Consider the following 16,769-nt stretch of genomic DNA (forward strand, 5'->3'; position numbering starts at 1 on the left):
TTCAAATTAAGTTCACTCATTTTTTTAATAAAATATTAGCAACACTATTCAATAATAATAATCTACATGCTGATGAATTAGCTTACTTTTATTTTATCAGGAGTTAAGCCAGTAGGTGGACACTTTTCTAAATATGTAGCCAAATCTTGATCAACATGTTCAAACACTAAATACACTAGCATCTGATGCTCATCTTCCAGCCGCCTTCCTTGGCAAATGTCAAATAACCTAACATAAAGAATTAAAAACATATAAAATACTTGTAAATAAAGCTTCAGGTTTACAATATTTGCTTCAACCTTCTTCCTAGTTCTTAAAAATTTTTTAAGTTGGTAAAAAAATGATGGCCATTATTTTAAATTTTTAGCCTTTTATTACTTCATAACTGCACACTAATAAATCTTCTAGGGGTAGCTGAGGAGGGAGGGGGGAACTTTTATACAAATGCTTAATTGTGATAAGGAAAAGGCATAGATAAAAGATTAGTACATGAATAACAACATTCAAATTGCACTCATATCCTTAAGCACCCACAAAGTGGGTGGGCAAACTTGACACTTATCGCTCGAGTTTTACCCGATTCTGGGGGCCAAATGCTCAAATTGTTCACCCATAGAATGACGTAAAACTGTTTTTGTATCAATGCATATACACTATATGTACACTGCGGGGGGGGAGGAATACATCTCCCGTTCTACTGGGCCGATTGACAAAATTCAAATTGCGTTTTTCATGTCTCGAAAGCGCGACTTATGATATACATTAGATTTACATATCTAATATATATCCTATATATAGCACTCTTCTAGCATAGGTATTTTGACACAAAATCGGACTTTTTCTGGAATAACATACAAAACCTTTTGCATATTTCGATTCTACGACTCAAATTATGCCTAGATATAAAATTTTGTAAAATTTGCTGCGAAATTTATGGAGAAATTCAAAAATTTATCTTTGCACGTTTTTTCAGTTTGCGCCAAGAATAATTCACTTGGCAAACTTCTTAATAATATGTGGCAACAAATTTTCCTTTTCCTTCCATTATGCCGGAGCGGGGAAAAAGGCGCCTCGTTCCTACCTTTTTACATTGTACATAAGCGGGAAGAAAGTCACATCTATTTCTACTTCCAAATAATTTTAGCAAAGTGTCTAAAACCAAGCAGGTTAGAGTAGGAATAGAATAGAATCTATTCTAACCTCCTTGGTCTAAACCACTTTTGATGTTTTGTCGCTTTCAACAAATATGCCAAATTTCAAAACGCGCCAATATATAAATTCAGTATATCTTCAGAAATTTTAAATAAAAATCTGTAATTTTTTGCAGGTATGCTTAGAAATACGTCTACTATAAGATGATGGTTATAGATTATAATTCAAAATTGTTTTTGAAAAACTTATAAAAATTAATTAAAAATACAATTTAAAAAATAAATCATTAAAAACGGGTGAATTTTATTTGGAATGAACCTAAATTTCGAAATGTGAAAGGAAGAATCAAATAAGTTTAATACAAAAAGTGAGATTAATAAATATATACCAAACTCAATTAACATTGAGGAGCTAAAAGTTTGAGAGATAATTTTTTAAAAACGACTCGTGCGATTTTTATAAAACTTGGTAGTTTGACGTAATTTGGATCGTAGAATTGAAATATGGAAAAAAAAATTGATATGTTATTTCAGAAAAAGTCCGATTTCGTGTCAAAATACCTATATTAGAACAATTATATTATATATTAGAACAATGCTATATATAAATCTAATACATATCCTAAGTCGCGCTGTCGAGAGATGAAAAACGCAATTTGAATTTCGTCAATCGGCCCAGTAGAACGCGAGATATAAGAACTTCCCTTTTTTTTCTTTCGCAGTGTACAATGCATGCGTTAACACAGCACTGTATTCTATAATCTACTTGTTAACCTTCATATTTAAAAAAAAAAAAAAAAAAAAAAAAAAACTTTGAACTTGCTTCCCCCCCCCCCCAGAAAGCCCATGCATACATTTTATTTGATTACTGATAATGAAATAAAATGCTACAAAAAAAATTTTCCAGCTCAGCAAAATTTTCCTTACAACCAGCTCAGATTTGAGAACAAAAGATTTAAAATGAGAGGGAAATGAGGGAAAAAAAGAAAAATACTTTTCATATCCAGAAAAAGATTATATGCACTAAGAAACTTATCAGCTATTCCCTGCTGCATCTTTGTTAATTTTCTTTGGTATTTCCTGATTATTGAGATCCCAATTATTTAATGGTCCAAAATTATTAATAAATCATTAATCACCCCCTTCGTTTTATGCAATCCGTTCGGCTTTCGTGTGGTTTTAAAGTTATGGAATAAAAAACATAAGAATGGAAGCATGTCTGGCACCAGAATTTTTTGGTCCACAATAAAAGAAGAGTTCAATCGACTACAACTTCTACTATGTGTTTACATACCAAGTTCATAAACATGCATCTTCTTAAGTTCTGACAGCTATCTCTAGGGGTGATGGAGTTTTGAAGAGCATCTCAATAGTTTCATTGAATTAGATTCCGTCAATGTAACTGAGTGTGTCAAATCGAATGCTAATGAATTAAAAAATGAAACACTTAAATTAAGAATGGGCGAACAACTTAAACAACGACGGCTGTGTTGAAGTAACTACATGAGAAATAATAACTAAATAAACAACTATAAAAAGTTATTGAAATGAATACAACTTTTCATAGCTTACTATGGAAGTTGATTCTGATATTGGATGTCCGCCGAAAACATTGCAGCAAAAACATCGAGGACGAAAACGTCGCGAAGAAAACAACGCAAGGTGGAACAAAATATCGTGGGAGAAAATAAATCAAAGAGAAACATCGCAGTTCTAAAACATCGTGATACAAAATATTGTCGTCGAAAATCAAGCGTTTCAAAAACCTCGCAGTTTAAAAACATCGTGGTAAAAAATAAAGTACCTACAAATCATCGCCTGACGATAACATCGCAGACATGCGTTTTTTAGGCTTTAATAATTGTGAAAGAATACTCGTATAATGATTTGTGAGTGCAAGATGGAAAGAAGGATAATTTTTACTTTCATACTTCTTTATTATCTAATAAATATTTGCTGAAAATGTAAAATGCAGACTTAAGCATAGAAAATTAATGCAACTTAGAGCACTTAATAGAATTCTAAAATGACATAGTTAACTAACAAAGCTCATTAATAAATTATTAGTGCAAAGGGGCTTTGTCCTTGAAGGTTTATTGTTTTCGTTTTGCGATTTTGCGTTGGTGTACTATAAATGTCCGTTTCACTTTACAAACTGTTGCCACCAAATGTTAGAGTCCTGCATTATATTTGAAAAAATTAAATAATGAAAAATCTGCATAAATATATTGTTACGAAATGTAAAGGCGCGTTAAGATAACTACCCCGCTAAGCAGTTTTAGGGTTGCCACATTTGGCGAGAAATCGCGCAGTTGGCGACATTTGGTGACAAAATTGGCGATATACCATGTACGGTTGGAGAACCTTCTGGAACGAATTCTTACTGGTTTAGCCCAGAATGTTCTCGAACACAAGCCGAAAGCTATATAAACCCTGCTGGTTCGCAGTCAGTTAGTGTGTGCCTCGCCTAGCGAGCTTATAGAGAGTGCCTCGTCTAAAGTGCGAGTTAGTATCGAGTTGGTGTCTCGTCTAGCGAGTCAATACCTGTGGAGTCGATTGAGTTGAGAGCCGGGCAGCGAGTGCCGAGCGGGTCGTCAATTGCACCGAAAGAATCTCTTCGTGTATCGCGGTTAGTGCATCATCGAAAGAGCCTGTTGAACTCCAGGAACGACTCAACCGAAGAGTCGGGAGCCGTGCTCTGTGTGACGTCGAGTGCATCGCGAGTTGTAGCGTGGAGAGTCTCGAGAGTACGTGAAGTTCCGAGAACGACCGAGCAGATTCGGGAGCTGTACTCTGGTGCTTTGCAGTGAAGCTGTCTCCACCGTGATAGCCTGATAACCCGAAGCGTGTTTATAGTAGTTCATCGAAGACTGTAAAACGTGTTTTGGAGCTGTCCTGACAATACTGGCAATAAAGTGTGTTTCGATACTTCATCAAGTGTCGTTGTTATTCACTCCAAATCCACGCGAACCCCGTACGAACGTGAAGGAAGAAAATAACATAACAACTGGTGTCCGAAGAAAGAAAAAAATGTAACAATCAAAAGTAACGAAAAACAATTTCTCAGAAAATGCATTTAAAGATTTTAATGCAGCACAAAAAATTTTGTAGCCACTTTAGATCTTTAAAGCTCGCCGTATTTGTATGTTAAGCCCTCTTTTACTTCATTCTTAATAATTTTAACTTTCTTTTAGCATTTTTCTGGATAACTTTGTTGCATGTAGAGATTGGCGTTTCGATTTCTGAATTCGCTGTTTGTCTATTCCCATGTAGCTTTCAAGCATAATGGGATTAATTTCTCTTTCTATATACCTGAAAATATGTAAAAGTCCTAAACATCTTAAATTAAATAATAATGCAGCAATATGTACACCTAAAAGCAATGTTTTCAGTTGGACAAAAGTTTCTTTAGGTAAAATAGTCCTCAAAAGGTTATTAAAACACTCATTATTGTTTTGAGTCTTCCCATGTAGGCATTTTATCAGCAAAATGTCACACAGTAAAAGATGTGTTGCTTTTATATTGTTTAATAATTAGAAAATAGTTGTTTAAACTTATTGTTTACATTTTTACGACCATTTAAACGCCAACTTCCGGCATCCAAAAATTCACTTCCGGTTTATTTTTTACACTATAACTTTGCTTTTAGGTATCGTAAAAACAAATATTAAGCATTTTTGGAAACCTAAATGTATGGCCTATAAAATGAATAAATAAAAAATTTTCGAAAATTTTCACCAAAACGACGAATTTAGGGTAGGCACATACCTTAAATGCAAAATAAACATTTGTAGTTCTTAAATGACTTTTATTTAAAGAACTAGCAACCCTTTGCAGCAATTGAGAGATAGTTAACACTAAAGTGTGAATATAATATGACAACACTAGGAACTTTGTTCTAGAAATTATAAAACGTATAACAAAAGTACACAGCCGTTAAAATCACGTGGTGATTTCTTTGAATATTTTACACAGAGTAAAATGTTCTTTTTTCTTCAGTTTAATTCTGTATATTACTTTACTATCTAATTATTCTTCACTTGCCTCGACGATCCACCTGACTTACCCCTTTAAAATGCAGCCTCTAAAAATTTCCCGCTCGAGGTGGAGCGTCCTTCCATCTAGCTACGCCACTATCCTCAAAAGAAAATCTAAAATTCCAATTTGAATTAAACCATGGATGAAATTGTAGAAAATTACTTCTTAATACACACCAAATACATAGAATTCTTTTTAAAACTAAATGCATGTTCACGCGAGAGGCATAATTAAATAGGCTTAACTAATCTTTAATGAATAAATTAAGCTTAAAAATAAATGAATATAATAGCTAGTTTGTTTTAGAAATGCATATTTCTCAAAACGCTAGTTCCTTATTCAGATTCCCATTGTTGCATACTTGACATTGATCTATAAACCCAGCCGAACAGAGGTACCTTTAGGAAAGCATATGCGGAGTACAATGAATGCTATAGAAGTTCAAAGCGAAAGATTCTTTTTACCGAGTTCTTCCACACAATTGCCCATATACTACTTCGTTTAGGACAGTGATATAGTAATTGTGGGCCGATGTCAGAACTCTGGCGGTACTTTACAATTATCCGTTACGGACATTAAACTCTGTTTGAAAACCGCGTTTCTATCTTTTTTATAACTTACTTATAAATTATATCAAATAAAAATACAGGTTGGAAGGCATTTTATAGCAATCCAATATTCGAGTTAACAACAGCAATAAAAATCACTGCAAAATTCGCCGATGGCTAGATAATATGATGAAATTCTTAGTTTACGTTCACATCTTGGCATTTACTCGATCTACAGCTAATGTTTGGACTCGAAATCCAACTTCGTTTAATATCTAATTTATTTCATTTTACAAACACATGCAGATTAATGCGACTATACACATGTAGAATTTAGTAAACTGATCAAATAATCCGTACATCTTAATGATGATTACAGCCTGCACGCAAAAACAAGTTATTCGGTCAATGGGCATTAAGATGAAAATTGAAAGCTAAATTTTGGTTCCAGAGGGAAAAAGACACTGAAGTTCATGCACCAATTAACTTAATTGAATATTCTACTAACAGTTTCAAATGTAAACAAATTGCGGCCAAGTTAGGGCCAGAACCGCTTAAATTTTTAAATTGCTCATAATTCTACAACTACTGCACACAGATTTAACTAATAGCATAAAAATCTCAACCGGAACATAACAGCAACATAATTCAAACATTCTGAGGAAAAAAAAAAAAAAAAAAAGAGAGAGAGCACAATTTACCAACATTTAAGAATAAAACAATACGGAATATTAAATTATACGCATTTTTTCCTGCTTTTCATTTACTCATTTCATCCAATTTCGTTACAGATATATTTCTCATTCAATTAATTCAGTTATCACTTCGGTACAAGGCAAAAATTCATAAAAACTCAGAATATCTATATTAAAAGTATTGAAAAACATAAAATACCAAATACAGTTAAAAGAATTAAAATTACAGTTTCTACGCAAAAATAAGCAATTCGGCCAGCGGGCAAGAAGGCGATTTTTCGGTGCACAAAACTGAAAGTTTACTTTTTGTCTCACTCGGCAAAAAGACACTGATGGCGTACAAACTGACTTGATTTATTGTGGACGCTATGTTAAGTCAACATATGGGATAATTTAGTAACTTGAATGATAATTCCACAATGGATTAAGCATACTGTAACTCGCAATAATAAAAGTTGACGTTACTTAGATGTTGCGAAGCTTAGTTTCTCTAGATTGGCAACAAATCGACTATTCTGTTAGTTTCAAATATAAACAAATATGGCTGCCATGGTGAAAAAATTTAGGCTTAACCGCACTTAAACAAAGTTTAAATTGTTGATGATTATACAACTATAGCATGGAGGTTAACTAAAGGCATAAAAACCTTAACTGGAAGATAAGGACAACATAATTCAATCAGTTTTGAAGCAAAGAATGCACAATTTACAAATATATAAGAATAAAGAAACTGAGCTCCCCAGACAAAGGGACAATAGGCTTGTCTTCGACTTAATTTTTAGCGTTATGACGCACAAAGATAGAAACGCCACGTTTCACATTGCTAAATTATATATGATTTGGTTAAAGCTAAACTTTTCGATTGCTTTTGTGCAAGGAATTCATTAGAAATGCACTCAAGGCTCTCGTAATTAAAGAAGACAATAAAAGGGAAATGAACTCGACAGCTTAAAGTAAACGGAAGTCATTGATGATTAGCATAATGCTTATACAACATAAAAGATCGAATGCCAGGTGTTCTCCGAAAAACTTGGAACTATTCACTCTATCCTACGACTTCAATGACCCGAAACCACAGAATAAACAGGCAAAAAATGTGTTCTGCGAATCTAATTTAATAGCATGATGCAACGCCCTCCAAGCACAAAATATGAATTACAAAACATTTCTATGAAATTATCTCACATGAAATAAATTCGGACTTTCTTTAGCAAAAGAGAAAAAAAAAAAAAAAAAAGTGTAGCTTCATTAACTATTACAAAGACAAATATTTATGGAGAACTACGCACTGCAAATATACTGTAATAATTCACTGACAATTTTTTACAGATAATTATTTATTCACTTAGTGAGTTTGTTTATCATCTGTTACAATTTAGTGACATTATAAAACGAGTATGTTTACAGCTATATGACTCAATTAATGATGTTTTAAAACTAATTAATACGCTTACGTTTGCTTTGTATTCAAATAAAAAAAATCCATTTTTTAGATGCAGAAATTTTTTTAATTCCTTTTCCTTATAAAATAAAAGATCATTTAATTTTGCAACACAAATTAAAATATTTATAACGATGACGTCCAAATCCGTGGCCCTCATTATCCCTCTCGTGGCGTAAAGCGGGAAAATGATAGTAAGTGCATGCGAAAATGAAGAACTGGCATACGACGTTTCACTTGATTGTGCTGTTTAAGTGAAGTCACTTTGTGAAGTTTATGACCAAACGCAACTAACAAATAATAATATTGTTGCGAAATGTCCAGCTGCGGTAACATATTTCCCCCCGCAAAGCGAGTTTAGGGTTGCCAGAAATTGGCAAGGAAAGGTAGGGTTGCTAAATTTGACACGAAATCGCCCAATTGGGGACATCTGAGATATGCTATAGACGAAACGAGAACATTCTAGAACCAATTCTTACCATTTTTCCCGAGAATGTTCCCGAAGGCAGGTCAAAAGCTATAAATACCCTGCCTGTATGCAAAGCAGCAGTGTATAGTGAGAGTATCTTGAGTTCAGTAGTAGAGTGTAGAGATTAACTTCAGAACGGCCGAACCGAATCGGGAGCTGTACTTTAGTGCTTTGCCGTGAAGCTGTCTTCATCATTGTAGCCTGAAATCTGTGTTGCTGATTGTTTCAGCGTGTTTATCGTAGTTTTTCGATGACAGTAAATGTGTCTTTGGAACTCTCATTTGTAATATTAGCGAATAAACTGTGTTTTCATTCTTCACTAAGTGTTGTCGTCAATCACTCCAAATCCCCGAACCCGTAGAACGCAACAATATTCTAAGGAACGACAGAATTCGAAATTAAACTGCTGTGATCTCGTCTCGTATTAACAGCAGCAATTTAATTCCATATCTGCTGACATTGTCAGAGTAAAAATCAGAAGATTTTTGGGAAAATAAATGAATAAATAAACTAAAACGCATAAATAAATAGAAACAAAAAGGCGTAAAATAAGTTTTACAGATAATACAGATTTGAATACTTTGAAATAATAACTAGGCAATTTCATTTAGGAAGCCCATGCTCACCATTAACCAAGCAGGACTTAAATTCAGCTCAGCTCCAATAAGACTAACCCCGGTACATTTTTTTAGAAATTAAGTCCTATTATAGCAGAGTGGATAAAATCACTAAACATTAAAAAATAAACTTAATTAAAATCCGGGTGAACAGGTTGTCTGTGCAAGATTTTTGCACTTTTCTTATATGTAATACAAATACAAAGGCATCTTCTTTCTTAGGATATAGTTCTCGCCAACTTTGCCTCAATTTACCAACCATCCCAATGAAAGTCAGTACTCCATAAAAGCATTCATTTTTAAACAAGCCAGCTTTACCTTAACTAGTTGAAAAAGAAAGCAATTTGAAAACATTCCATACTAGCACATACGAAGTAGATAACAATTATTTATGAATTTCTATGCTTCCACAAATTTCAAATGAGACATTTTAATACTGTATATGGTTAATAAATTAGCAATTAATTAGAAAAATTCAAATTATAAATTTTAAACAAAATTACGTCACACTAGTCGTAATTTAAACAAAATTACCACCTTTACGAATTAAGATTTGTTAATTCTCTTCTCAAAGAAATTTCAAATTCTTGTAATACGTGGATGCTCTCGTTTCCCTTCTTTAAAATGCTTAGTAATAAGTTCAGTTATCTGACTTGTGATAAAAAAAATGTTTTCTAAACCCCCACCTAAAGAAGGAAAGAGAGAAAAGGAGTTCTTTGTTTGCATTCTTTTTCTCCTCAAACTTCCGCTATAAGAAAGATGCTTTGGCAGCGAATGTTACAGAGAGGTTATTCAAAGCACAATGCCCGATAAAGGTTAGTCCCAACAAAATTTTTGGTTTAGGCTAGGCTTCCTCTCGAAAAAACTATGATCTCGAGGTCTTGTGAAATTCTAAACGAAATTTTAAACGTACTCATCACATCAAGAACTTCGCGAAGATATATTTAATTCAACCTCACTGTGGTTTCGTAAAATTACGTCATTCTTCAGAATAGGTCATAAACCCCATAACACTTTCCTGCATATCAAAAATAAAATTAATATGAAGACATTAAATACCGCATTGAAGAAACCGTTTCTATGAGAGATTAAAAAAAATTACAACAGTATTAAATTATATAAATGGAAGTTACATACAAGCCGTTATTTATAATGACATTTATTTTTCAATTCTTCTGTTTTTCTTCACTTTTCTCCAGGCTTGAAGCACTGGAAGTATAACATGGTGTCCATCTCAGTAGCAATAAGGAAATCCGGTTATGTCCTTAATGCATCACGTATTTTGTTTCATGGATATGATGGAGTTTACTGTCTGTTCCTCCCATCATTCAAGTTTCAAATTAGTTTGGTGCTTTGCAAAAAAGCTTCAAAAAATTAATACTAGATTTTTTTTAAAGGTCTCTCGAATTACTCATAGCCTAAGGCGATACCAATCAGATTAAAATTTCCTCCATGAAATAAATATACTACAGCACTAACGTATGGCATAAATTCGAGCTGTACTACCTGTCCCTTCATAAATGGTAATAGCGGCAAGGCAGATTATCAAAAGTGTCCAGATATCTCCTCTAGGGTATATCAACCTATATGGAAGAACTCATTCTTTCAAAAACAGATGATGTGATAAAATCACATAATTTACACCCGATAATCTTCCATGCGTATTCTCTACATGCTAGCAGCAGTTCAAAGTATTCCTTTAAAAAATCTACCAATCAAATTTGCAGAAATCACTAAATGGATCGCAGGCCACAAAAATGAACCAGTAATGAAAGTGTTAAGCGGCGCCATCATAATTTAAAGTTCTCAAATTCCGTGAGTGGCAAAAGAAATGAATAATGATGAGAAATGAGAAAGAAGGTTTAACTGATATTATCTCTTGATAAGAAGCTCCTAAAGATCAACTACATCTATGAGTTACCACTGTAGTATTTGAAATTGATACGATTTTCCTATTCTCTACGCTTTTATAACACACACTCCTCTTAAAAAGCTGAGTTTAAGAATAAAGTGGGCATTTGAGCTATACTTTCTGGCCAAAAGTAACCGGGCACCCTCCTAAACAAATGGATTTGGCAAGTAACGTAATCTGATGCGTAACCGAAAGCTAGAAACGTGTGGTACTGGTTTGTCAGGCCATATCAACCTTCTAGCTACGTGCAGTAAGTCTCCTTTCCTCACTGGGGAAGATTTTGGAAAGGATTATCTACTCAATACTGCAGCCTCACCTTGCATTTCTACTACATGATCTACGTATATGTCTTCCAAAAAAGACTTTCAACCATCCACCAGCTCGTTCGGATCTCGGAATTTATAGGATCAGCTTCAAGAAATAAACCCAGCATCACAATCCATATGCTAGACGTGGCCAAAGTTTTTGACAGCGTCTGGCATGAAGGACTTCTCTACAAACTCATTTAACTACAGATTCTTGACGAACTTATCCTTAGTCACAATTTTTTTGTGAAACACAAAACCTTTTCAGTGAGGCAGGGAGATTTCGTTTCAGATCCTCCTCCCATCCGCGGCAGCGTACCCCAGGTGTCAATCCTTGCGCCGATTCTGTACATAATCTACGAACACGATTTCCCGAACTTTAAGACCGACTACAACTTCATGCCAGCATGCTAAGCAAATGACACTGCTCTCATCAAAAAATCCCGTAATCCTAATAATGCTCTACTGAAACTAAAAGAAAAGATGAGTCAAATCGAAAATTAGTGCCGTCAATGGAGAACGAACATCAACCCAGAAGAGTCGAAGGTTCTTTTAATCCGACGCTACAAACGACTATTACCAGACTCCCTTCGGAAAACACATCCCTTTTGTTAACAATGCTAACCTAGGCATCATTTTTAATAACTCCTTCATGGTCGACTCACAACGCAATCAGAAGAAAAAGTCATGGGCTGATAAGAAAACTTTATTTTCTACATTCTGATTTCTCGGACTAAGCATGCAATGCAAAAAAATGAATATACGGTGCAATCATCCGCCTCATTTTCTCCTACGTATCACCCGTATCGTCTAAAGAGAATGATATAAACAAACTGCAAGTAATTCGAAACAAATTTTGTCGAATTATTACATGAACACCGTACTTCAATAGACACAAAAACCTACATACTGACCTCATAATCGACTACGTAAGAAAGCAATTAAATAAACTGAACAAAAATTTCTATAATTAAAGTCATAAATAACCACGCAGCAGACTTTGCCGACGTTCTAAATTAACGAGATCACAGATGACTACTCTGCCGGCCATTTACCTATAATATTTGCCGGTCCATATTTTCAATATGGACCTAACACCTACCCTTTATTCACAGGAAATCAATCTTACAACTCAACTCAAGATCATTCTTTTCGCACTTCGCTCCGACGTCATGCCAGCTCAGCTGGATAGCGCGCTGCAGCACGGACCGAGATGACCAGTTCGAATCCCAGTATTATGAAATGCATTATAAAAAAAATATTTCGGCACTTAATTAGCAAAATTAATTTCTTTCATCATTGAATTTATTTTGAAACTCATTTCAGCATTTTTCTCACCTACGATTAACACGCTACACATTTTTCAGGATAGAGAACAGCCTTGGATATCTGCTCCTACATATGCAGCCAATTTTAATGAAGAAATCGTGAATTCTTCTCGCTAACATATTCTCTGGCAAAGAGATTTCGCTCAAGCACTTTTCATCACCAGACCCATTGCGAAATTAATTCAAGTTAGCAGGGAAGTGCTGCTATTGCAGCAGAAATCCTGCATAAATACATCCGTATGAACGTCAGGTCATATTTATGCGTGAGACAATGAGCAAGTTAAAAAAGCTTAGTGATTTTGATCATGGCAGGACAGTGGGATGCCATCTTTGTGGGAAATTAGTTAGAGAAATATCGAACATTCTATAGAAGCCAAAATCCACTGTGACGTAATTGTGAAGTGGAAACATCGAGGTAGTGAAACAGCAGAAAAACGAAGTAGCAGGCCAAAAAGAGGAAGAAAAAAAAAATAGTGAACGCAGCCATAGAACTCTAAAAAAGGTAGTGAAACAAAATCGCAAGTCCTCATAGGATGAAATCACTCAGGAGTTTCTATGTTCATCAAGCGTTAGTGGTAACAGCAGGACTGTTCTTTTGGGAATTAATTGGGATTTCTTGGTTGTGCAGCCGCTCACAAAAACTGGACAGAGTTTAGATCTAAATCCAATAGGACACCTTTGGGACGAATTAGAAGGCGTATTACATGGCTAAAACATTACCTGCCAAATCGACCATCCTGACTACTAGTACTAACTTGAGCTGTGATGGACGACTGGAAGTCAATTTCAACGGCTACCTATCAAAAACCGGTGGAAATTCTCCCCAAACATGTGGAAGCTGTCATCGATGTAAAAGAGGGACATCATATTAATATACGCTTCAGGACTCTCCAAGCGCGTACCACTGGGTGTTCGGGATACTTTTGGCCAGATAGTGTATATTCGGCTTCAAGTAATGAAAATCAAACTGATCAAGAATATATGGTTAGACAAAAACAGTGGTTCTTAATCCATTTTTCCCTATGCAACCTTTTCACCATTGCCAGAAGATCATACCACCATCCTTTCCCAAACTAAAAAATACATATATACATTTATTTAAATTTATGTTTCCTTTAAACGTTAAACAACAAAAAGTACAGGAAATGTTGATAAATGCCAAAACTCAATACTTCACAGCTACATAAAAGACTGACCGCATGAAACTGGAGACTGCGCAGAATGCCAGTAGAAAGGATCATCGGCCTGTAATTAGTGCCAACAACAAGGAGGGTGTAGTCCTGAAAGCGACGAAAAGAGTAGAGGCGACGGAAGCATCCAGGCGGAATGGAATAATGATAAAAGTGATCAGATCAGATAGTTTTCTATTACAAGCAGGCCTTGACTGCATAGGAGTCTTAATCCTGTCGATTAAAAATAGTGCCAATGGCCGATTAGTTAAGTAATTAAACGGTGCATACACACCTCACCCGAAGGTGAATAGCATCTGAGTCACATGCAATTCTTCTTGGCAATTAAATGGCAACATGAAGAGCGACATGCAATTTGAATAGTCAGGAGTTTGAAGCAAACTGGCAAACGGTCATAATCTGGAGTAATGACAAGCAATTAAATACAAAAGCAGCTGAAGCGGTCCATTATCAAGTCAAAAAGCGGGAGTGGTACGGCAGTTTGGATATGATAAGCACAGAGCTGCAGTTCTGAGTACGTCCTTCATCTACGGCGGCGTTCCTCTGACTGAGGGAGGATTTTAAGGGTGGAAAGGACATCTACGAAAACAGTGTCGTACACCTCCAGTTCAAAAGACAAAAATATGTTGAAAGAGTAGCAGGAAAACTACGTTCTTTCACTATCTTCTACTTATGGCGGAGATCAAGGATTGTGCGTGGAAGGAGAAATCAGTTTTTATTATCCCGTACAGTGAACGTGACTCTTCTGCGAGCTGATATAGCCCGGCGTCGGAACAGGCACCTTCTACTTATGGCCCCACCCTTAATTTGTACACCGTGAATGGGAAGAAGTGCCAATGCATGGGATAATGATTGTGCACATCAAGTTTGCATCCTATGCATATGAGCAGACCTATGTAGCTGATATAACAGATCCATGTATCCTCGGACTTGATTGAATAAAGAAAATGGATTCTGTTTAGATGTTAGGGTCAGTTTGAATGCCTAGCAAACATCAAAAATAATAAAATAAAATGAGCCGCTATAGAATAACTGCTCATGATAATATTACTATCCCTAAAAGAATGAAATGCATTATCAGCGGTGCAATGAAAAGTCTCGAGAAGTTGCATGAGGGAATTACTAATTTTTCGGAGCAAATGTTCGAAAGGACTTTAAATTGCAACAGCCCTTCTGGACTTGGCAAAAGAAAATGTTCCGATCAGGATTGGAACTATAACTGACAAGTTTCGCCTTTCACCAGACTAAAGGAAATTGCTTAATGTTCTCCTGGGACAAGTATCGTGCAAAGTTCCGCCGATCAGAAGCACAGTCCACTTGAATTAAAAGATTGAATTAAGAGGACCGAATTTAAAGGCTAAACAAACTCAAGACGCAAGTCATTTAACCCTTTCCGGCGCAGTGTGTTCGGTGTGAACACGCCAAAAATATTCCCTCTTTAGACACTGAAAATAATCGATAAATGTCACGAAAACTACACTAATGGTTACTTTTAAACTCTTTTATGAATAATAGATGGCAGCACCACACAAGCAAAACATTTACATTGAGATATATTCTGTTTTTTAAAGACACTAAATTTTTCAAAAAAATGTTTGATTTTTATTTATTTATTTATTTATTTATTTATTTGAAATATAAAGAATATCAATGAAAAAAATCTTTATATAATTTTGTTGTTCGTATGCTAATCTGCCTATTTTGTATTACCTTTTTATTTTATTCTTTGAAATATTGCGTATAGTGAAGCCTTCAGTATATGGTGTGTTCGGACTGAATACACTGTACTGGTAGCGCCTTTCACGTGGGAGTGAGTCACAGAATCTGGTCCCGTGCTTCAAACACGAGGGAGGCTGAGAGAGCAGATTTATTTATATTTGTTTTTATTTTTTTCTGGTTTTGGTTTTGAAGACCCCGGTGCTTTGGTTTCACTTAGCTATTTGATTTTTAGCGAGAGCAGATCCTTTTTTCTCTTGCTTTCATCGTGCGTAGTCTGCTTAATTTTGATTTCTGTACATTTTTATTTGTATATATATTTAATAATTTTTTCTAGTCAATAATTAATTGTAAACAGTACAGTATTTTGTTTATTTTTCTTATAGATTTTTAAAATTGTGTAAATGGCTCGGAGAAACCTCAGCAATGAGGTGTTTTTTTTTGAGGGATGTAGAGTAGCAGGCCTTCCCGTGGTGCACCTTGGGTTATGCTAAATCTGCTACAGAGATCATTCTACTGTTTCTAAATCATAGACAAAGTATTTTACTGTAATACGTGCTTCACAGCAATGCTCACCTATCGCAGCTCGTGCGGCTCAGTGTGTTCGCTTCGGACACACCCACAAAATGGAAACGGTTTGTGCAATCTTTGTAAAATTATACCTGCATACTCTCCTAGGCATAAATAGACTGTCTACAAATTTTTTTGGTAAAATTCCAACTTTAAAAAGTAGCGTGCCGGAAAGGGTTAATAGAAGATCTTAAGGACGTTTTCTCAACCTCTCCAAGTAACGCTGGTCGCATGAATGTGACACAACATCGGATCGACAATAGAAACCATTCACCTATCAAGTAACATCTTCGGCGTCTTCCGTTCGCAAAACAATAGAAAGTAGGGAACTTCTAAAGGACAGGCAGTACAGTGACATTATAGAACACTCATCCAGTCCTTGACGAATGGATCTTTTTGACGGAGCGATTCTTTGATTTGGCGAAATTGCCCTTTCTTTTCTTCGTCAAGAATCTAAGGTGATTACCTATCGTCTTATTTCGAAAGAAAAACGGCTCCACGTGATTTTGTGTCGATTATAGATGCCTAAATGACATTACGAAGAAAGACAATTACCTTTGGCCTCGAATCGACGACACTTTACAAATCCTAGCAGGAAAAAAACAGCTTTCCACTTCGAATTTGAAGAGAAGCTATAGGCAAGTGGATATAGACACTGAAGATTGGGAGAAGACTGTATTAACCTGCATTAGACTGCATTTAAAATAGTGTCTTTGGCATTACACAGCCCTCCAGCGACAAACGACATTTGAACATTTCATGGAGACAAGTCTCAAATGGCTGTTATAG

The 16,769-nt window shown here is 35.3% G+C and overlaps 1 protein-coding gene and 1 long non-coding RNA gene across 2 annotated transcripts in view; one reads left to right on the forward strand and one right to left on the reverse strand.

The window, feature by feature from the left end:
* The window catches only part of LOC146999563 (uncharacterized), a 113,040-nt gene that overhangs the window by 46,242 nt on the left and 50,029 nt on the right, over positions 1-16,769 (forward strand). The window lies entirely within an intron of this gene.
* The window catches only part of LOC118180084 (cyclin-dependent kinase 4-like), a 66,544-nt gene that overhangs the window by 22,055 nt on the left and 27,720 nt on the right, over positions 1-16,769 (reverse strand). Inside the window, exon 3 of the mRNA XM_085807745.1 lies at positions 87-228. Coding sequence (XP_085663871.1) covers positions 87-228 — 142 coding nt within the window. The remainder of the gene's footprint in view (positions 1-86; positions 229-16,769) is intronic.

Source organism: Stegodyphus dumicola, chromosome 1 (assembly GCF_044657685.1).
Source record: "Stegodyphus dumicola isolate Sdum_Otavi_A_Nest chromosome 1, ASM4465768v1".
Taxonomy (NCBI): Eukaryota; Metazoa; Arthropoda; class Arachnida; order Araneae; family Eresidae; genus Stegodyphus; species Stegodyphus dumicola.